The 22603-nt window shown below is 39.5% G+C and overlaps 1 protein-coding gene across 1 annotated transcript; it reads left to right on the top strand.

The window, feature by feature from the left end:
- Window positions 1–1490: 1490 nt before the first annotated feature.
- On the top strand, window positions 1491–22317 carry LOC108597551. The gene is made up of 3 exons (XM_033293831.1): window positions 1491–1578; window positions 4772–4979; window positions 22053–22317. The coding sequence occupies exons 1-3, from the start codon at window positions 1491–1493 to the stop codon at window positions 22315–22317; spliced, it is 561 nt and encodes a 186-aa protein (XP_033149722.1).
- Window positions 22318–22603: the final 286 nt, after the last annotated feature.

The raw sequence follows: 22603 nt of genomic DNA, 5'->3' as shown, positions 1-22603 counted from the left end.
CTTTTTGCAGTCGCCAGCCAACTAAGCGAACTATCCATCTGTCTAAGCATCTCTATATGCTCAGGCTATCTCACAGCAAGCTTCACTTTTATGTCCCCATACTGAGCGCGCATGTTTGCTTTGCGCTCGCCGCATATAAATCCAACTGCGTGTTAGTCTATCATGGCATAGCGTATGGCGAGGTAAGCAAGCCAAAGCCCAGGCAGCAAACCAATTCCAATTCCCACCCACTTGCCACTTGTCGTAGTCATTTGGTGCTTGCTTGTGCAAGTTTGAGCTTGCTCAGTTTGCACTAACTGTTGTTGATACGGTTTCCGTTTGTCTAAAGCTCCATGTGGCACTTAAGTGAACTTTAAACACTTTTATTAATGGCATATTATGTAATATACGTACGTGCGCCCACCCAGCTTAGCTCTGCCGCCCCCTCTCGCTCTATGCCTCTGTCTGTTTGTTTGTGTTTGTGTGCAAAGGGTTGCGCCAACTTTTGTAACATTACTAGCTGCAAATGGGTAAAAGGCACTGCGAATGTTTTAATTAAAGTGAAATTGGGTATTCTGAGTGGCAATCCCCAATCCCCCCACACACAGTTTGCAATCTCAGCTGCGAAGAGTCAACAGCCAGCCAGCCAGCTGTTACGCATACGCAGCGTAAAACTTTGCTCGACTTCTATATATATGCGTATTAGTTTGCTAGCTGAAGTATTTTGCAAGCCGCGCACACTTAAAGCCAAAATTTCAAACGTTGAGTTCAGCATGAGCAATTTTGTAGCAAAAATTCTTATTATTTATTAGCTTAGGCAATAGTTGCAGTTTGAGAGCATGCTCTAGTCGCATAACAATTGCAATAATTGCCAGCGCACTAAGCTCGTCAGCGGTTGAGCAAATACTTTTGTGCTATGCGGCGTATACGCAACGTTTGCAGTTAATTTGCAAAATGTTGCACATGCTGGCTTTTTAATGAGTTGTCTAAGCACTTTTAATGCTACCTCACAAGAGCTAACACACACACACACACACAGACACGGAGTGAGAGAGCAACAAAAGTTCTCATTAAGCTAAAGAGTTGACTTTAATCGTTTCTCGTTTCTTTTGTTTGCACATCGATTGCAACGAGGCATTTGTGCCAATTGCGGCACTGAGCTCTCGCTCTCTTCAAGCTGTATCGCTTATTATGCTTTATGTGCCGCAAATATTTGTCTGCTTAAGCTACCTGCAGCTTGCCGCATGCCGCATGCGACAGTCTTTAGTATTTTCTCAGTAAGTGTTTGCTCTGTAAGCTCATATCGAGTGGCAGTTGCCTCATTTGCCAACTGAACGATGCTGCACTTGCATCATGTTGAGCCCACACACACACACACACACACGCACATTAACGTGTGTACATTTTTATAATTTGATTGTGTGGATTAAGTCCCAGTGACCAAAGTGGAGCACAAAGGCGGCAGCTCAGTTACAAATTTGCTCGCTCTTGCTGTTTAACACCAAAGACTTATGACATTTGGTCATAACACCAGCAACAGCAACAGCTACAGCTACAGCAACAACTGCAACGCATGTCAGCAGCACATTACAGTGAACAGTGCGCCTATGTTGTTGATTCTTTGCAGCGCCAGAGAAATTGCTGTTGTTGTAATTGTTATGAGCTGAAATTACAAGCAAAGACGCCAGAGTCAGCCTGCATGGCAGGCAGGACTAAAAAGTAATATATTTTATAGCAATACAGCAAGGCGAGACTGCATATTATATTTATGCCATACACACACATACACGAACACAGCAAAAATAACAACAATAGCTGTTGTTAAAAGCAGAAATTCGCATTAAGCAGAAAGAAAAGCAAAAGCATGCGGGCTGCCCAAAGCGCAAGCGGGGGGCGAGCTGAAGCGTGTGCTGCTGGCAAGTTCAGGCCACAAGTAAACAAGTCAAGCAGCTTGTTTTAAGTATAGTACACACACACAAAGAGAGAGAGAGAGCGTACGAAAGAGGAAGAGCGCTACATGGATACAGACACATATTTAATATGAAAGCAACTTACATTAGTTATACTTCGGCTGATATGGCATGAGGCGACTGCTGGCAAACATCTTCCTGTTGTTGCTTGTTGGCGTTGGCGTCGGCGTTGTACCATGAAATCTTTTTAAAATAGCACACACACACACACACACACACGCATACAGTGGAGTACAAATAGCAACTGCCAACATGGTCATAATTCTTGTCTACGCACAAAAGTATGCTACACTTTATACGAGTATGAAATAAATAATTAGAAACAAGTCAAGCAGGCAACCGAAACGTTGTCGTAATGTCTATATATATGTATGTGTGTGTGTGTGTGTGTGTGTGTGTGTGTGTGTGCAGGAAACAGACGTCGACGCCGGCAGTGCTAAAAGTGCATTACACTGCGGCTGCATATGTTTCAAGTATCCTGTGGCAAATGCTAGCAAAGTAGAGAGTATTTCATGAGTTATGCGCACTGCTCAGGCGGTTGATTACGTTAAGCAGCAGCAACAAAGATATATACAGCCAAGCACTTGAGCGCTTAGCGTGCTGCAGCAATTGAGTTCAACTTGATTGCGAGTTGATAAAAGTTTTAATCTCAACTTATACAATGAATGTCAAACCTAAGGATATTTAAAATGCGGCATGCCTCAGTTCTTTGTTGTTGCTGTTGCTTATGGCTACCCATTTACAATTGTGTTTTTCTTGCTGCTTTGATTTCATTTGGTTTTATGAAGACATCACAAACACACACACACACACACACAGAGAAAGAAATGCTGCAAAAATGCAAGTCAAAAGTTTTTCTTATTACAAAGTGCATGCATGTTTTTTATATTTGCTGTGTGTGTCTGTGTGTTTTGTTTTGTTTTGTTGGCATGCAGACTTTTGACTCGACGCCGAGGCAAATGAACCCAAAAAGTCAGCACTACACACTGTACTGGACTCAGCTCGATCAGCATTCCCCACAGAGCAATGCGAGAGCAGTAACTTGCATTTATGAATTTTTAAGTACTTGAAGCAACTTGTGCCTCAGTGCCATGGCAACAATTGAAAAATTTATATAAGCCGCTGGAGAAATGAATGCTTAAGCAGCCAACTCAAGACTTTAAATGCTGCGTATGTGTGTCTAATTATTGCAGACACTGCACAACAGTATTTACTCAGAAATATGCATTATTTTAAGAGCCTATACAAATAGTTTTTAAGCAAATTGCATTTAATTTAAGCAGCTTAAAAGCGTTTGCAGCTATTTCGCATTTGCTTTTTACGCCAACATGTTAATTTAAGCCAAAGCAACTTACATAAAACAAACAGTAGCTGCTATTAAAATGCATATGCAGCCAGACTAACGTTTACATAAAAAATATGCAAAAGTAGCTGCAAAAGAAAAACGTAGTAAGCATTTGCGTAATGCAAATTTAAATGCAACTGTTATGTCATATTTATTATTTACAGCTAAAAACTAATTTAAATTAAATATCAATAGCAAAAACACTTTGGGCAGTTTAATTTAAGCTCGAAATTCAATTAAATTCAACAACTCAATTAAATATAATTAAGCTAGCGCATGCATCAGTGTGCGTGTGTGTGTGTGTTGTATTATTCTTCGATCATTGCATAGAATTGTTGAAGCAGAAGGCTCTTATATGCTTTTAAGCTGATAGTTTAGTTTTGGGCAAAAAATCATTTGCTATTTCAAGTGGCAGCAGTTAGGCAAACAAAGTGTGGCAATAATTCCAACAGATTTATATTTGTTTTGCTTGCATTTCTGTTTATGGACAACAAGCAATGTTAATTGCAATAACACCGAACCGAGCGTAAAGTTTAAATAAAAATATTCAAAAATATATATATGGAAATTGAAAAAAAGCTGCTGTTGCCCCAAGTATATTGAGCTGTTTGTTTTATACGTCAGCGCATGAAAAATCTCAACACAATATCAAATGCATACACACAATGAAGTGTTCGCTAGAAAAAAATATATATGTATATATATATATGTGTGTGTGTGTGTGTGTGTGTGTGGCATACAAAAAACAGATTTGTGCAAACAAAATATAGAGCGGGGCAGCAGCAGAAAAAATGAACTGCAAGCAGACAAATTAAAACTAAGCGCTCCATGTATACAAACAATGCTCCCAAGCGAGCTGCACACTCGACCCCAGCTCTCGACCATTTGCTCCATTTAGTTCCCAGACACACACGCGCTAAACTAAGCTGCATGCTTTGCTTGTTTGTAGTGCATCTCAAACTGTTACTATTTAAAAATCAATTTCAGCGCAAGCATAAACTAATAACTGTGCATAGTGTTTATAGCTCAACTAACAAGCATTGCTCATGTGCATTGAATTAAGTTTTAGAACGCCATAAATTGCATAAAACTTTTATGAAATTGAGTTGTAAACCAAACTGGAATGTGTAACTTGCTTATACAGAAAAATTCCATGCTTGCTTGCTTGCGTGTATGTGTGTGTGTGTTTTATTTATTTTGTGGTGGCAGATTTACAATTTTACAATATTTTCTTTTTTGCTGTTTTTGTTTTGCGTGTATATCGATGCGTATACGTAACCGCCGCGACTGTTGCTGCGATAAATAAAATAAATCAAATCAGTTAAGGCAACGCCCGCGGTTGCAATTTCTCTAGCTATCTATGCAGCTCTTTGCTCTTTGCAATCTTAATTAAATGTATGCTGCGCAATCAAAGTGCGCTCAATACGTATACGTAATATGCATTGAACCTAACCACACTCTGCTCCATCTTTTGCAGCTTCTCTGTGGCTCTGCTTGCTGCTCCACATGATGCACGCTGATGAATCGCTGGATACACGCGAAGGCGTCGATTTGGTGCTTCAGTGCCGTTTCACCGAGCATTATGATTCGACTGACTTCACCTTCTACTGGGCCAGATGGACCTGCTGTCCGACATTGTTTGAGAACGTGGCCATTGGCGATGTGCAGCTCAACTCGAATTATCGGTAAGTGTGTCCTTTATGACCTGCTGCCTGCTTGCTTGTGTGTGTTTGTGTTTGTATTTGTGCGTGTGCAATGGGCTGATAAATCAGAGCCAGCCTCATAAATTCAACGTTGATGGCTTGCCAATAAGCAGGCAAAAGTTAATGGGCGTGAGCAGCGGATGTGGGCGGAAGCGTTGTTGCACATTTATTTAATTGCCTGCATGACATCGACACTCAATGTCGCTCTCTCGTTCGCTCAGTCAAGTGCTATCGCATGCTTATTGATAAAAGATGAAAGATGCGTAAGCTGAGCGATGCGTTCAACTGTTAAATTTATTAAAATTGCCAACAGTAAAAGGACAAGCGTCAGCCATTGTCGCCGAAGCATTGTGTACATCATTAAATGTTCATCTGGCAGGCGATAATTCATAACAGCCCTCGCTGCCTGCCCTGCCATGCTGATGACTCTCAAAGTGTAGGTCATAGCCAGAGTGCGAGTGCTCGACTGGCTGAGGGGGCGGCGGCACAATTGAAGCTGCCATAGCCCATCAGGCGCAGCTGTGCGTTGGCAGCGCTGGCAGCTGAGGCAAAATTACTCTGCGCTTGCCAATCGTTAAAACAATGCAAAAGTATATGCTATAATAGCTTTAAAGACCTCAAGAAAACAGCATGAAAACAATATTAATATTTTGATATTTTTTTAAATATGCTTGCCGCACATTGCGTATACGCAACGCACTTTAAACAGCTGCAATATATACACTGCTCGTCCTGCACATAATTTATTTATTAATCATAATAATCATTTTGCAGCGCATTTTAAGCGTGAAAAACATTCAATGCGGCGTATGCCGCAAATCGTTTGGAAAATTTTTCAACAACAACAGCAGAGCGAGAGAGAGACAATCAAGCAAAAGCGACACAACACACACACAGCTACAGTTGCAGACAGCGCGTATGATATATACATAATGTATGGGCATGCAAAAAAAAAAAAAAGGAACACGCAAATGGGAAAATTATTATAAAATTTTTGCTAATCGCGCGTTAAACAATTTATTTGATTTATGTGCAACGAGAAGCAGCAGACGAGGCAAACGAACGAATGAATGAATGAGTGTGTAGCATAATTTAAAACTGTTGCCAAATCAAATATTAAAGCAAAGCAATACACATTAAATTCTGTTGTCTGTTTGTCTAACAAACTTTGCTAAGCTTTTTATAACTTTCAACTGCTGCTAATGCTGTGGGCTACGCCTGTTTGTCGATACGCTGACCCACTTCAAGTCCATTTTGAACTTTGGCCCGCACTCACAAATTGTCAACTTGATGACTTGAAATATGCCTTAACAAATGCTACGCAAGCCTGTCAAAATATCACTTTTTATTATTATTATTATGTGGATGATATTGGTAAAAGCATTTTCAGAAACAATCAAATCAAATGTTGTAGCTAACTTTGCAGAGCTGGAACAACAAGCAAAGCAATTGCGTTAAAATAAATTTAATATGTAAGCACATTAATGTATTGATTTAAAATTAAAGCAGCCAAAAAACACAAAATCCTTTTATACAATATTAGACAATTTGCTATGCCAGGCCAAGCTGCATGGCAATGATGATGGATGTGCGCAATAATTTTTTGTTATTTATGCAAACGTCAGTTGTTATCAATAGTCCAGGCCTGAGAACTGAGCATCAGGTTTCCATCCATGCTATATCTCATATGCTATATCTTTCTTTTATGCGTATGCGGGTCAGCGCTTCAACCTTTACCTTGTGCGCATACAAAGACAAGCACATAGATCAAAACCTACAGCTGTGTAGCTGTGTGTGTGTGTGTGTTTGGCAACACGTGTTGTTTCCGATTCGTTTGTTACACGCCCATACAAGTCGCGACGTGGGCGTTACATCTATCAGCGCCATGAGAATTTATATGATGTATGCGCTACACACAGACAGATACACACACACACAGATACAAACGCACACGCACAAAGGGCAACACTTATGCAAATTGAAATGCAAATAAGCCTGGCAACTGACTGTCTGTTCTGTTTATGTTTATGTGTGTGTGCGTGTATTAGCCACGCCCTCTTTTGCCAGCAGTCAGACCAAAGCAGCAAAGACTTTCTTTCTTGCTTTCTTTCTTCGTGGGTCTTAATATGTGTTTTTTGTAGCTGCGCCTTTTTGTGCGGTTCGCACGTTATTGAATTCATTTAAAAAACAATTTTTCATTTCGCTACCAGCAGCAGCAGCAGCAGCAGCAGCAACAGTTCCGTTTACTTATGTGCAGCCAGTCAGCCTCTCTACGTTTTAGGCTTGCCAATAAAAAAAATTGACGCTGGCTGTTAACATTCCAATTAGCCTTTTGTTTGGTGTCAATGCAATGCCAACAAGAGCCCAAAACAATTGACTGCTGTGGCTCTGTTTAGGCTGCAGCTGCTTTGTTTGTCTTGCTGCCATTTTTTTGTATACACTTTTAAATATGAAAAAGGGCAGCAAGAAGTTGTGGAAAAATGTGAGCACGCAGTGTTGTCTTAAAAATAATAAAGGCATGGATTGCAGCTCAGAATAAATATAAAAAGTATTAATGAATAATTAAATCAAAATAAAAGCAATGTCTCTTTTCATTAATATTTTATTTATAAGCTGCAGGTCAATTTCTATTGGGAAACTCATATAAATATTTCATTTTAAGTATAAGCAACTCAAAGACTTTGAGATCTATCACAATTTGTATAAAATCAGACAGAGCTACACTGCAAGAAATTGCTCATAGAGTTAGTAAAATGCTCAAATGCAAATACATATGTATTTATTTTAGTCGCTTATTTATCATTTACAAATTGAGCTTAACACCGCTCTCAAGCAATAATAAAAATGTTCAGCCTAATTGTTAGTTGTCCTGCCCCTTTGTTTTCTATAAGTTCGTAGGCTTTTGTTCTACTCGCTTGGCTTGTTTATTAACAAGTGGATGGAACAATAGCTGCAGCTAAGCTAGACAGCCACCACCCCTGGCTCATTTATTTTTAGAATTTTATGCTTTTATTTTTAAGGCTTAGGCTGGCTATGAAAAAATTTTATTGTGCCGTAGCTTAAGCAGCAATTAATCTTAGCCTCATGTCTTATATCATTTAATTACAGCAGCAACAGCAGAATTCAGTTAAGATGAGCGCCGTTGTTTAAACATATTTAAATGTGTGTGTGTGTGTGTGTGTGTGTGTGCGCGTGTGTGTTTGGAATTTAACGACTTGGCTTTTACCTTGTAGCGGGTTCAGTGATTTTACAGCAGTTTGTGTAGAGACGACAAGGCCTGCGGCTTGTTGCCCATGTGTCGTTGTTTGTTTTGTGTTTATTGTTTTTGCTGCTTGCTTGTTACGCTGCATGGCGACGCGTAAATTAATTTCAGCCACTAAGCTTAATTTAAAGTTAGCTTAAGCCCACACACACACAGCCAAACAGTGTTGTTGCTGCCTGCCTGGCTGAGGTTTCAGGCACTCTCTTTGCTTTGCCGGCTGACCTACCAAGCGTACTTGCTGCTGCTGCTGTTGTCGTTGTCATGTGGAGTTCATAAAGTTTGCCAACCACAAAAAGCAAGCAGAGCCCAGAGCCCAGACCAGACCAGCGCCGGAAGTTGTCCGCTGTACGAAGTGCGAGTTGTCAACGTGTACTTCCGGCCGCCTGCGTTCGCCACAACAGCCACAGAGTGGCGCAGGAAGTCGCAGTCGCCTCTCAGTCTTGGTCTCAGCCGCTGACTGAACTTTATGCATAATTCAGTTGAATTTTTGCTGCTGCTGCTGCTGCGCTACACAAAGCGCTTGAGCATGTTGAAACGCACAGAGCGCTCAGCTTACTGGCTAATTAAATTTGTGCCAAAAAAAATAAATATTAGTTTTAATTGCTATGACATTTGTGCTACACATTTGTTGCATATTGCGCATACGACGCGTCTAACAAAATCAAATGATTTGTTTTGTAGTTGTCGCCCACAGCAACAAGCAGCAAGCAACGCGCTTTGTTGTTTTCATGTTTTAACGTAAGTGATTTTGGAACACCTGCTTAACATGTTGCAAGCCCCAGCAGTTGCTGCTTTTGTGTCGACATTTATTAAGCTTGTTGTTGCTGCTGTTGCTGCTGCTGTTGCTGTTGCTGCTGCTTTTGTGGTTGCCATAACGCAGTTTAGCCAACTTGGCAGACAACGCGCGACAGCAACGCAGCAAGTTGCCTTCGCCTTGAAAGGAAGCCATTAACAGCCTTTGGGAGCTGCTGTCGTGTCTTGTTTGCCATAAACTCTGTCGTCCTCGTTCTCGGCACATGCAACTAACATAAATTTTATGTAATAATTTTTTCTAATCAGCAAACGCGTCACACTCACGCTCACGTTCTCGCTCTCTCGCTTCTAAGTTGCTTTTAAATACATTTTTAAATGCTGCTTCATTGTTGCTGCTGTTGCTGCTGCTGCTGCTGTTTGCCATTTGCTGTTAAAATCAATTTACGACAAAAATCAACACACGCACAGTCGCTGGCTGCTGCCACGCCCATCAAAGTACGCCCAGTGTTTGCTTACTTCCTGCGCTCATGTCAACAGCCCTGGCACGACCAGCCGCCGACACTGTCAACGCCTGCCGCTGTCACCTTTAATGTAGAAATATTTTATTTTACTTTATTTCTCGTATCTTTTGCTTTCGCTGTCTGCTCTCGCTCTCCCCCTCGCTCCCTCCACATTGACAGGCAGGCAGGCAGGCAAACAAGCAAACAACACACAGCGCGCTCCAAATCCAGCACAAATTTTGCTTTCGCTTATCAAAATTGGCTGCAGCCCAGCTGTCGTCCAACGAAATTTTATGTGCTTAACACGTTTAAAGCTTGGCTTGCCCAGCGAGCAGCTTTAATGCCAGTTAATGTGCGAATTTACGAGCGCTGCTCATTTAGCCAGCGCGCGCTACTGCAAATTAAAACTCAGCATAGGAGCTGCAGTCTAGGATATGCCAGGATATCCTACGCGACGTCGTGGCAGCCAGTTGAGCAACAGATACAATGCTCACTCATTAAAATGCAGCAGCTTGCATTTGATAGCCGAACGAGGGCTGCAGTAGAGGCAAACAAAGGCAGACAAAGTGCATGAGAAAAAGTAAAATTAAGTATACGAGCTGTTGTCCATGCACTTATGGCTTCAAATATTTGCAGAGCTTTTATTGTTTATTAAATATTGCGCCTTTTTAATGTTATAAAACATTTGAATCATTTGTATTATTATAATAAATTATTTTAGTTAGCAGCAAATTATCTGCAACTTTTTTATGATAACAAAATATTTGCAACATTTTTAAATATTTTATAGTAAGCGCAGCGCTTGTTAAGCAAATATTTATTGCTTATTAACAACAAAATAAAAGCCACAAATTAAACATTTTTATACCATATATATGTTTGCCTTTAACTGTTTTTGCTGCAATTCAAACTGCAACATGCAGCAAAGAATTTCAATTTGCCAGCAGCACACGCACTGGCAATTCTTTTTTTTTTTGTTTTGTTAGTTCAGCCCTCGCTCGAAGAAGTTGCTGCCATAAACCGATGAGTAATTAAAAATTCAAAGCAAAATCAACAGCAAAAATCTGTTAACTGTAACCTGTTACCAATCAGCCAAGAGAACGTCAGACTGACAGTCAAGACAGACAGACTGAAAATTGCCGCAGGTGCAAATATGCGCAGAGCTGACTGTTGGACGCAGCTTTGGGGCGAGCTCAAACATCAAATAAATACAAGCTGGCGATGATGATGATGATGAGGGGTCGCATTGAGATGAGCGCCAGGTCTAAGGGGTGAGGCTGAGGGTGAGGGCGCTTGAACGGTAGCAGCTGCTGTAAGCTTTGAAATCGAGGGGAAGACGTGCCAGACATTATTGCTCCCGTGAGCATTGTGTAAGCCAAATAGTTTGGCGGCGCCAAGGAACAACAACAACAACAGCAAAAACAAGCACAAGAGTTCTAGGGTTAAGGGCCTGGGCGAATGCCAATGGATGTTGATGGCGACGATGATTAGAAACTGGCAAAGGCCTCCAAGGAGCAGCCCGAGCACCAGCCGCAGCGCCAGGCCGTTTGTCCATTGCCTTAATTACGTGCAGATAAGAAACGCAAATATGAAACACACACACACCAACACACATGCGCATACGCACACGCACTCTTACGCGTTGTCCATATAGCGCAACAGCTGCGACGCTAAACGCCCCGAACATAAACATAAAAAGTCTATGAAACTGTCATAAAGCAGGCAATAGAACTGAACGACTAACGGTCGGGCCAGCCAACCACTCAACCCACCACCCACCACCCAGCGCAGTCCCCAGTGGCTACGCACAAGCGTAGCTGAGCTCGTAGTCATTTGTAAGGCAAGCCCCATCGTAAAAAATTTGGCAAAAAGAAATTAGAGCGCGCAGTCTTTAAAAAAATGAACACCACAGTCAGACTTTGCTACAAACAAATTTAATGTTTAGCTTGCTATTTAAATATGCAACTAATTAAACTGCTTTTATTTGCAAACTTTTCGTGCAAGCTGCACAACAATTTTTGTCAAAGTTCACGCTACACGAAGTTTGACTGTAAGACGGAAGAAGCCAAGCGCAAAATTATCTAACAACATTGGGCTCTATATAGAAAGTAGTGCGCCGCAGCTTACAGCTGCAGATTAGGCTGCTCTTGTATATGTGTGTGTGTGTGTGTCTGTGTGTATTTTGTATTTTTTTGTAAAGATTATGCGCTTATAATGGGGCCGCAAGTTTCCTCAGTGCGACCAGTGCCGAGCGCCCGTTACCGAAAATCTCAACAAAATTGGCTTTTGGAGCGGAGCAACATAAAATGTGTAAAGCGGGAAAGTAAACTGCCTACCAACCTACCCACCCAACCACCCACTGCTGCTGCTGCTACTGCTTAGTAAGCGTTAGCAATGTTTAAGCCAAAGCAAAAAGTAGATAACAACAATAGAAGCGGCAGCAGCAGCAGCGGCAGCAATATTTAGAGCAGGCCCATAAATTAAAGCTAAAACGAAGTGAGTGCATTGTGTATCCGCATCCGCTACACACACACACATGTATACGACTTGGCCATGTGTGGCATACAGTGCTTTGCATTTGAGAGTTCCCGCTTGAGTCGTAAAACGCAACATAATGAAACATTATAAAAATCATAAAAATCAACATCATATTTATGCGCAAAACAGAAAGCAGTAGAATAAGATAGAGATGGAGATATGCAAACAAGCTGGACATGTCAAGCATCAGCTACACTGAAAGAAAATCAGGGATAAATAGCTCGAAGTCAGTATATGGAGAAAATTCTACAGTCAAGCATAAAATATTTTACTTTTGAATAATAAATTCAATCGATGCTGGTACAAAAATAAAAAAGGTTATGCGATAAACTTGTTATTTAATTAAAAATTTAAAAATTTAAGACGTGGCCATAGCAAGCTAAACAAAAAATAAAGGAAACAAGATGACTAAAGAGAGATGCTTAGAATATTTCTGACTATGATTTGAATTTAGAAAACAAGTTTTCAAGCAAAGCCGGCAATTAGAATAATTCTAACTTACTTTTAGATTTAATATTTCACATCATATTTTCGTATTTTTTTATAGAAGTACACTTACTTAAGATTATTCATTACCGATCCAAAACCAATCCTCATCTACTGTTTATTAAGTCAGACCTTTTCAAATTAAAAACTATTATTTATGTTCCAAAAAATGTAAGAAAATTTTTCAAAAAAATTTACGAAAAATTTTCCAAAAAAATTTTTGGGAAAAAATTTCATAAAATTATAAAAAAAAATTTTCAAAAACATTTCAAAAAAAATGTGAAAATATTTTCAAAAAAAAAATTATTCCAAAAATTATATTCAAATTTTATTCTGGACAAAAAAATATAAAATAAAAAATTCATAAAAATTTCTATCAAATGTTCAAATAATGATCGGCAGAAAATTTTAGAAAATTTTCAAAAAATTTTCGGTAAAAATTTTTTTTTCTTTTTTAAAATATGTTCAGAAAATTTGCAAAAAATTTCCGAAAAAATTTTCAAAAAAATGTTTTATAAAAAATTTCATAAAATGTGCCCAAAAAATGTTCAAAAAATGATCGGAAAATTTTCAAAAAAAATTTCGGACAAAATTTCATAAGAAATGCCTCAAAAAATGTTTTTCAAAAAATGTTAGCAAAATTTTCAACAAATAATTCGAAAAATTTCAAAAAATTTTTGGACAAATTTCATAAAATTATTTAAAAAAATTTCAAAAACTTTCAAAAAATGTTGAAAAATTTGCTTTTTCTTGTAAAAAAATTTCTAAAATTTTTCCCAAAAAATGTTCAGAAAAATTTTCAAAAAATATCAGAAAAAAATTTTCAAAAAACTGTTTCATAAAATTTCATAAGATGTTCAAAAAATGTTCAAAAAAACTTCAGAACATTTTCAAAAAATTTTCAAAAATTTTCGGAAAAATTTCATAAAAATGTTCCAAAAAATGTTCAGAAAAATTTTCAAAAAAAAAATTATAAAGTATGCCAATCTATCCAACTATTTCAAGAAAGTCATGTTAATTCTTAAATAGTATTAAATCAACTACTAAGCTACAACTGTAGCATATATAAGTAAAAAAAACTGGCTTAAATCAAGTTTAAAATACCTCAGCTATGCCTACTTTTTTTTTGGGGGGTTTGTCTTTGATGCAAGTTTTTTTAGTCTCTAAAATATGAAATTTAAACTGATTATCACATTATTTAATAAACATAAATAAACGCTAAATGTGTCCAAGTTTTGTCGGCTGTGCTATAAGCATTTTAGCTTAAATTTATAAGTAGCTGCTGCTGCATGCTGCTGCTGCTTTGCACAGCTCATAAATATGCAAAGTGTCCTTGCACACACACAAACACACAGAGAGAAAGTGAGAGAGACACAAATTTGCTCGTAAATATGCCTTTGCAGCAATATTGAGCGCGAGCGGCACATACACATAAATTTTACCGCTATATAGTGTAGCAAGGTGGCAGTGGCAAGCGTGACTTCTGTGTCTGTGTCTGTGTCTCGTCTGTGTGTGTCTGTTGTTGCTGTTGCAATTTCTTTGCAGAGATTATAACTTATGCGACATGTTAGCCAAGCAGCGAGATAGTGGTCGGTTGCCATGTTCGTTAGCTGCTTTTATTATATGTATATTATGCCAAATAAGCTGGAAAGAGAGAGAGCGAAAGAGAGAGCGACTGCTTGGCGGTCTTGTTAGGGCAAACGCTTTTCGGTTTCACATGTTTCATGACAGGCCAGACCAGCAAGAGTTATGAGCGTATTTTTGTTAGTTAGTCCAAGTGTGTGTGTGTGTGTGTGTGCGTGTGTATGTTATCACAGACCACACGATACTCTCTGCTGTGTCTTGGCATATTAACATTTATTTTTCACAGTCATTTTGACTGCGGCGACAACACTGCAAACATTTTTTTTTACTGCTGCTGCTGCTGCTGCTGAGCAAATAAAAACTGACAGGCAGACAAGCATAAAGAAAAAAAAAAAAAGCAGGCAAAACAACTTGAGAGCACAAACGCAAAATTAGAGAAATACACATGTTACTGCATGTGTGTGTCTGTGTGTGTGTGTGTGGTTGAGCTGACTTTTGCTTAACGCTCGGACCAAGCAGCCACATGCCATGATTTATGCATATTTCTCTGTGAAATCTATTGAGAAATCAGTGACAGGCACAAAATATGCATGAACTTGCACACACACACATTTATACATACACACACACACATACCCATAGCAATTGCATATACTAGTGGCACACACATGCCAAATGCTATGAGCTGTGTAAATGTATAAGACGCTTAGCAAATTGACAAGTTAATGCATTGCACTAACAAAAACCTAAAATTTACACAAGTTTTTACTCACACACACACATAAATGCAGTGCTCACATTTGTGCAGTCATAACATAAACTAAAGCAAATAAACTAAGAGGTTAATTGAAATTTTTTGTGCAACGCTTTTTGATTTGCTGCAATCGATACTTGAATTGATATTTTATTTGCAAGTGCCATTGGCTTAATGAAACTACAGACAAGCTATAGCACTAGCTATATCAATTGACTTGATTTTTGCAATATAATTTGTACTTACCAAGTGTTAATAATAAAATAGTGCATTGCATTTTTATTATGAGTTTAGTTATATAAATTATTTCATACTTTAGCAAATTCATTCATTTTGAATTCTGATTTAAAAAAAAACATTTATCATTTATCATTGTATATATTTTATCTTAATGTCTGTTTTCTCAGGCTTCTAATTGATTTTCTTTGAACTCTTTACTCTTTACAATTCCGCTTTAAAGTTCTTAAAGAACTGCATTGTTTGTATAAAAAGCATGAAATGATTTTAAACATTTTTTTTGGCTATTTTTATGATTTAAGCCATCAGTGAAAATTGTTAGAGCAGCATGCATTATAATCGAAGCGCTATAGATTACGCTATATATATATAATATATATATAAAAATATAAAAAATTATATACTTTTAAAATAGCTGTGCATTAATTTAGCAAAGTTCAATGTCAAGCATTTGTCAACAGTTATCAAATATTACGTATACGTCTATGCATAAATGAAGCTATGAATAGTTTATGGGCTGCTTGTGAATTAGCTATTAAAAAATTGCATTACTGCTCGTTAGCTGCAATAAATTACTTGCAGCCTACGCTATATAGTTATATATATACATGTATATAAGGGAGTGCTGTGCGCCTTAAAGCGTTAAGCGTTACGCTTGTAATTGCGTTGCAGCCTTAAGCGCGCAACCAAGCAGAATTACAAAAGCACTTAATGCGCATTTTGTTATAAGCGAATGGATGAGTTAATGGCATTAAAAAATTATAAATTAAGTTAACTGTGCGCTGATTAAATAATTGAAGCTAATTGCAATACAAAATTTTTTCTTTCTCTGCTGTGCACTTACTCAAACTTAAAGAGTTGCATGCAACTGGTGTTGGCAAGCAGCAAACCATAGATACTGTGTTAGTATGTGTGTGTGTGTGTGAATGGTAAATCAATGCAAAGCAAACAGTTTGCTTACAGCTCGTAGCCTTGGCCACATTTGATTAGCAAATGCTTCGAGTGTCAACAGCAGCAGCAGCTAAAATAGCTTTGACCTTTGCACGGCTGCCACACACATTTGCATGTGTATGTGTGTGTGTGTGTGTGTCTCTTCTGCTTTTTTTGAAGCTATCAACACCTGCTGACAGTGACACTAAAACCTTTCACAGGGCTAACAGCTTGTGCATCATATTGCTGTCATTTGCACACATTTAACGTTAAAGAGCGCACCATGTATAGAAAACTGTTGCAAAGCAGCAGCGTAAATAGTTTAACTGGCAAACACACACAGATACACACACATACATACAGCAGCAGCAGCACATTGCATTGAATTTGAAAGGCACAAAAGCTTGAGCTGAAGCTTGGAGCGTGCGGCGTGCTGATACGAAAGTCAACACAGCAGCGCATCAAATTGCCATTAGTGTAGTGGTGTGGTGGGCGTTAGGGGAGTGGGCGTGGCAATGGCAATGGCAAAGGCATTTATAGAAATTTTGCACAACGAGCGCAACGCAAACAAACGGATTGGCTAAGCTTGCAGCCTCGAGCGGGCGACATGCCAATAAGCCTGATGGATACAGATACATATGACTACCTAACTCCCCACCCCCTACCACGCTACAGGCTGGTAGCCAGCTTCCATTTAGCATGAATGTCGCCTTTGCATAACAAATGTAAGCAACATGTTTCAATAATGAGCCGCCAGCCCCCTCCACACTATCCGACCCCTTGCTGTTGACTTCTAATTTGAGCGAACCCAACCCAACCAAACCAAACGATTGAGCAATACGCTGGACATCTCCGCCAGCATCTCGCTCTCACTTACACTCACGCTTTTGCCCCCTGGGCAAGCTCGTAACTGTGACTGTAACTGTAACTGTAACTGCGACTGTCCACCAGCACCAAATTAATCGTTTCCACAGTGTGGTTGGCATACACCCGCTCATCATCCCGTCGCCGTTGCCGTGGCCGCCACCCGCTGTCAGTGTGCGCCTCATTTGTTATGGCCATTTGCATAAATAAGTCACTGGCAGCGGCATTTGGAGCAGTCAACCACTTGGACAGAAAGACGGACAGACGGACCGAGTCGAGGCTTTGGGCTTTTGGGGCAGCTGTGCGCCGAGTTGGCGGAAATTGTGTGAATAACTTGATGAATGCTACAGCTCGGCAGGCAGTTTGTTTGTTTGCTATACCAAATGCGAAATTCGCATTCGGATTCGGATTCGCTGCTGGTTTTAGTTTCGGCTGCTATAGGTCAGCGCTTAAGCTAGCAGGTGTAGCTTAAAGTATTTATAATGCATGCTATACGATTATTATGCGCACTGAGATATCAATTACGAGCTTGAGTTGGGTATTGAGCAAGCCTGTGGGCTTAAGAGTTGGGCTTAGCGTATTGGCCAGTTGCAATTTAATATTTATGCGAGCATTGGATTAGATCAGAGTCAACAGCAGGTCATGTGGGCAAGGTCTATATATATAAGAATGCATTAACAGTTGCTAAGTAGCTGCTAAGGTAGCGCCAAAGACTAAGCGAGTTGCTAAGTAGAAATTTCGCTGAATGATCGAAAGTAGTAAAAGTCGTAGACGAAGAATATCGTGTCATTCATTCAAATAATATAACACATAAAAAAATATTATCATCAAACTACAAGTATTAATAAATACATAAGTAAATGATAAATGAACATAATAGCTACGATCAATTTGCAGCTTCAATTGGAATTAGAGGGTTAATCGATTTGTTATTCTTTAATTATAGAACAACTGAGTGCAACATTTATTGTTATATATTAACTCCATGTCACTTAAGTTTAGAATTGGGCACGAATTTTGAATTTCGAACTTGAGATTTTGCTCTGTGGGCGCGAATTGTGAATTTCTAATTTGCTAAACACTAAGAGTAGTCAGAGCTTTGCTCTTGATTTCAAAAAGAAATGACAGCACTCAGTGCTTGCCCTTGCCCTGTTTTAGTTTATTCTTTAATTTAATTGAATGTCACTATTGTTTATTGTTTACTCAACACACTAGTTGAGCATTATAATTACTGCAAACTGAACTTGATGCAGCTAAGCCGCTTTGCTCTATCTGTTGCGCCACTTTGCAGCTAATCCTGCAGTCTCACATATGCTTGTTGTCCTTGACGTCGCTGTGCTGCAAGGATGCGTGACAATATGCCGTTTAATTATACGCAGCGACCCTTTTTTACAGCAGCGACTGCGACTGCTGCGTTGTTGTTGTTGTTGTTGTGATATCGCACACACATTTTAAAAGTCAATTATCCGCACATAACGCACATCGTTGCCGCTGACAGCGCTGAACGGAGTGGAGTGGAATGGAGTGGGAGTGCAGCCCAAGGAGTCGTTATATGTGTGGCCCGCACTGCTTGCCACGCGTCAAATTTGGCGCGCTGCTTAAACTTTCGCCTCGCCAGCAACGCGCTACAAAAAGTTTACTTTTTTCTCTTTGCTTTTTTGATACGGCATCTTGGCATGCGAACAGCCAGAGGAAGTACAGGGCAGGACATAATACCAACATCAATTGAATTATGTGCTAGGGAAAAACTCTAGACGAGCTGCTGTAAGACAAAAGGCGAGGACAAAGGCAACTCAAGAGCTGCTGCTTGCCTAGACGCCCGATACTAAAACCGATAATAACATAATCTGTTGGCTATGCTCGCTGTTTAACCTCCTCGAGCTTCAGTCGAGCTAAGCGAGCTTTAGTTACACTTAACAAGCCGTGCAGCATGTCTCAGGTTGCCACTTAATGGCAGCACGCAGAGCCAGAGCCTGAGCCAGAGTCAGAGTCAGAGTCAGAGCCAAGTGAACCTAACTGGACCGCAAATTACAAGGCTATGCCGACCAAGCTGCTTGTTAGCCAAACTGCAGTTTGCAGGATAATTGCATTTAAAGCTGCAGCAAAATGAGCAGAACTAAAGTAGAGCAAATATTGATGGCCGTAGGCAACATTTGATTTATATGCGCAATCATTTGTCAGCTACAAAGAAAGATAAGCGCAGTTGAAGTTGTCATTCATAGCAAAGAAAATAAAAGCAGCACTTTAAGCATAAGACGCTTAAATTAAAATTAAAAAGTTGCTGCTGACTTAGCACTTGCATTAAATTCAAAGCTAAGCAGTTGAGTCTTAGGTTAGCGCAAGTAAATTGTAAGAAGCAAAGATTATTAAAGATTTATATAAAATTACTAAACAAATTAAAAATCAATATACGAGTATAATAATTATTTAGAGATTTTTGAATAACAAGTCATAATGATTACAGTTCCTGTTTGATAAACAAATATAAAAATTTCATACTCAAGCGCTCTTTGTATTTTATAATATTCATTAGAATTATTAACTTTAGAGCGAATATAAAAAGAGTGTAACCAATTGTCTTTAAATTTGTCTCAAAAGACGCGCCACAGTTTAATTAGGAAATTGGAGCTGGGTCAGTCTGCTTAGGTAAATTTGCTTGAACTTCAGCGTTTATTCAAGGATTTAATAGACAGCATAACAAATAAATTAATTAGTGAGTTTCTGGCATTTCATTACAAGTTGAATATGATATCTTTATAAAAGAGAGAGCTAAAAAGTATGAATATATTTTTTTTGCTGCTCTTCTTAAATAAACTGCTTACTACTTAAATTTTAAAACATTATTGAGCAGCTTAACTAATTTTGAAAAAAATGTTTACATTTACTTTGCTGCTTGAGTAAATCAATTACTAGCGCATATAGTAATACTTCAATATAATGCACAGACAATTGCACATACACACACACACAAAGTTGCGTACAAGCTTATGCAGGACATGCAGATAAAGCTTCGATACAGGCAGCGGCAGCAGCAGCGTGCGGCAGGCATTTGCCATGTAATTGGCTGCAATTTGCATAACAATTCTGCGACTGTTTTGCATAAGTCCTGCGATGTTGCAACATAATAACGCAGGCAGGCAGGCAGGCAGCACTTATTTTCACATTAGAAATTCCTTTTCGAGCCCAGCAGCTGCAGCAAGGACATCTTCAGTTGCAGCAGCAGCAGCAGCGAGAGAGAAATAGCATCGCAAGCAGCAGAGGCAATTATGTGCTTCGCTTGAGCTGCAGCACTTGGCATACACTCCATAGTCTATAACACACACACCCACATATACACACGCCCATGTCTATTATAAGTCTCAAACATGCAGCCCACCATCCATCGTAATACACATGCACAATACCGGCTGGCAACGCGAAAATCGGCAAACATTGTGCAACAGGGGGCCTTTTCAGGGGCAGAAACAGCAGCAACAACTAACAAAATTATTTTAGGGCAACAAAATTAAATAAAATAAGTAAAATTTCTTACATGTTCTAACTAAGCTTAGCTTGCTGATATGCCCTTAGTTAGTGTATTGTCAAGCATTTGTTGCAGGCACAACGGAAATGCAGCGCAGAGCTTTGCACACATGTGTACATTGCCCTTAGTCACCACCCACCACCCACTGCAGCCGCCGCTGACTCCGTATAAAAGTTATCAAAATTGAAATTTTATTTCAAAAGTTTCGTCGCTTTTGCCTGCACTGCTTGCATATGCACTCAAGAAGTTTATAAGATCTACTTTAATAATGTCGAGTGCATGATTTATGCGACCCACCCCCACCCACATACCGCCCAACCAAACCGTTGCGGCTTGCAATAAAACTCATCAAGAGAAATTAAAACTTAAACACAAAGCTAAATAAATGACGGCAACGGAAGTCGCACAGTCGAGCACAGCAAACAAGCCAAGCCAAGAGCTCTGAGCAGTGAGTACAACATTCATATCCATCATGTTTAATCAAAGCATATTTGCAAGCAAGGAACAACGACAGGCTCTCCATGCTGGAGTGCTCAACAGTTGCGCGCTATTACGCTTGATTGGGTTTCCTTTTTTAGCTCCCTCTTGGCTTCTCGTTTGGATTTCAATTCCAATTGCAGGTGAGAGTGAGAGAGCGAGAGAGAGAGAGAGCCAGTGCTAAAAACATGTTAAATTAATCAAAATGTGTAACGTGGGCGCCTGTCCGTCCATGGAAACCGAGAAGCTGCTGCTGCTGCTGCTGCCAAAATTGAGCTAATAAATTTACAAAAATGAGTTCGACGCTTAATTTGCCATGAGCATTTTTCATTTTATTTCGCGTCCTCTCACACAAAGCTTAAGCATAATAAAAATCCGGCAGCTAAAAGTTGGTCGCAGGCGACAGCATGAGACGCTGTATGCATTAAATATAAATAGCAAATTAATGTGGCTGCTTTTGATTGAGAATCGAATGCATTACTTAAAAACTTCTTGATGACAAAATTAACAGAGTAGATTAACATGCTAAAGAGCTTTGCTTAAGACTTGGGAATGCTACCAAAACTTAAAACAAAGCTAAACGCAAGTTACTAACAAATTTGATATCGCTAGCTCTGCTAGTTGCTGAAATCTTGCCGTTCATACAGTCGGGATTATAAGACCCATTGTACACTTTTAATGCACTGGGTGTAGCAAAAGCGCAAAAAGAAAAGCCAAATAAGTAAATGAAGCAGCCACAGAACACAGCAGCGAAAGTAAGTGAAACAAGAGACTGGACGTTGCTGCTGCTGTTGCTGCTGCTGAAAGCTGCAGAGGATATGAGAAAGTAAATAGCATAAGCCGATATAACAAATACACTATGGGATTAATGGCATAATGTGTTGGCATTAGCATGAGAATTTGTCGCTTGCTTGTTAAAAAAATATGCTGCTGGCTTTAAATATTTTTAAAATATTATTTGTTGCCGCAGAATTCATAAATAATGAATATTTACTTATTGCAGTGTATGTAAATTAACAAAGTATGTCCGCAGTCAATTTACATAAAGTACAAATTGTACTTTTTGCTTTTGTTGTTATTGCTGTTGCTGTTGTTGTTGGTTAATAAATTATACTCAAACCGTTAATCTTTCTTGCGCTCATTACAGGCTTGACTTTCGGCCAGGACGCGGCATTTACGATCTGCAAATTAAGAACACCAGCTACAATCGGGACAATGGACGCTTTGAGTGCCGCATCAAGGCCAAGGGCACCGGCGCCGATGTGCATCAAGAGTTCTACAATGTAACGGTGCTAACAGCGCCGCATCCGCCGATGGTAACACCTGGCAACATTGCGGTGGCCACCGAGGAGAAGCCACTGGAGTTGACCTGTAGCAGCGTTGGCGGCTCCCCGGACCCAACGATAACGTAAGTGGCACCATCCAACCCACCCCACCCAACACATAATATAACGTTAGCGTAAATGGAAATTGATGTTGCCGCTGCCACAGCTGCAACATATACATTTATTTTTTACATTTTTTACACTTTTTTGTGTGTTGCGGGGTCAGTGCTGTCTACACTCGCTGCTGCTCTGATGTGGTCAGCGACAGTTTAAGCACATGCGACTCTGTGTGTGTGTGTGTGTGTGTGCCTCAGCACAGGTGAATGCCTGTCCATCAGTCAAGTCAACTCGTTGTGGCTGTTGCTTTGTTTTC

Source organism: Drosophila busckii, chromosome 2L (genome assembly GCF_011750605.1).
Source record: "Drosophila busckii strain San Diego stock center, stock number 13000-0081.31 chromosome 2L, ASM1175060v1, whole genome shotgun sequence".
NCBI lineage: Eukaryota > Metazoa > Arthropoda > Insecta > Diptera > Drosophilidae > Drosophila > Drosophila busckii.
Note: the sequence above shows the minus strand (reverse complement) of the source record. Positions and strands in the feature narration are given on the sequence as shown.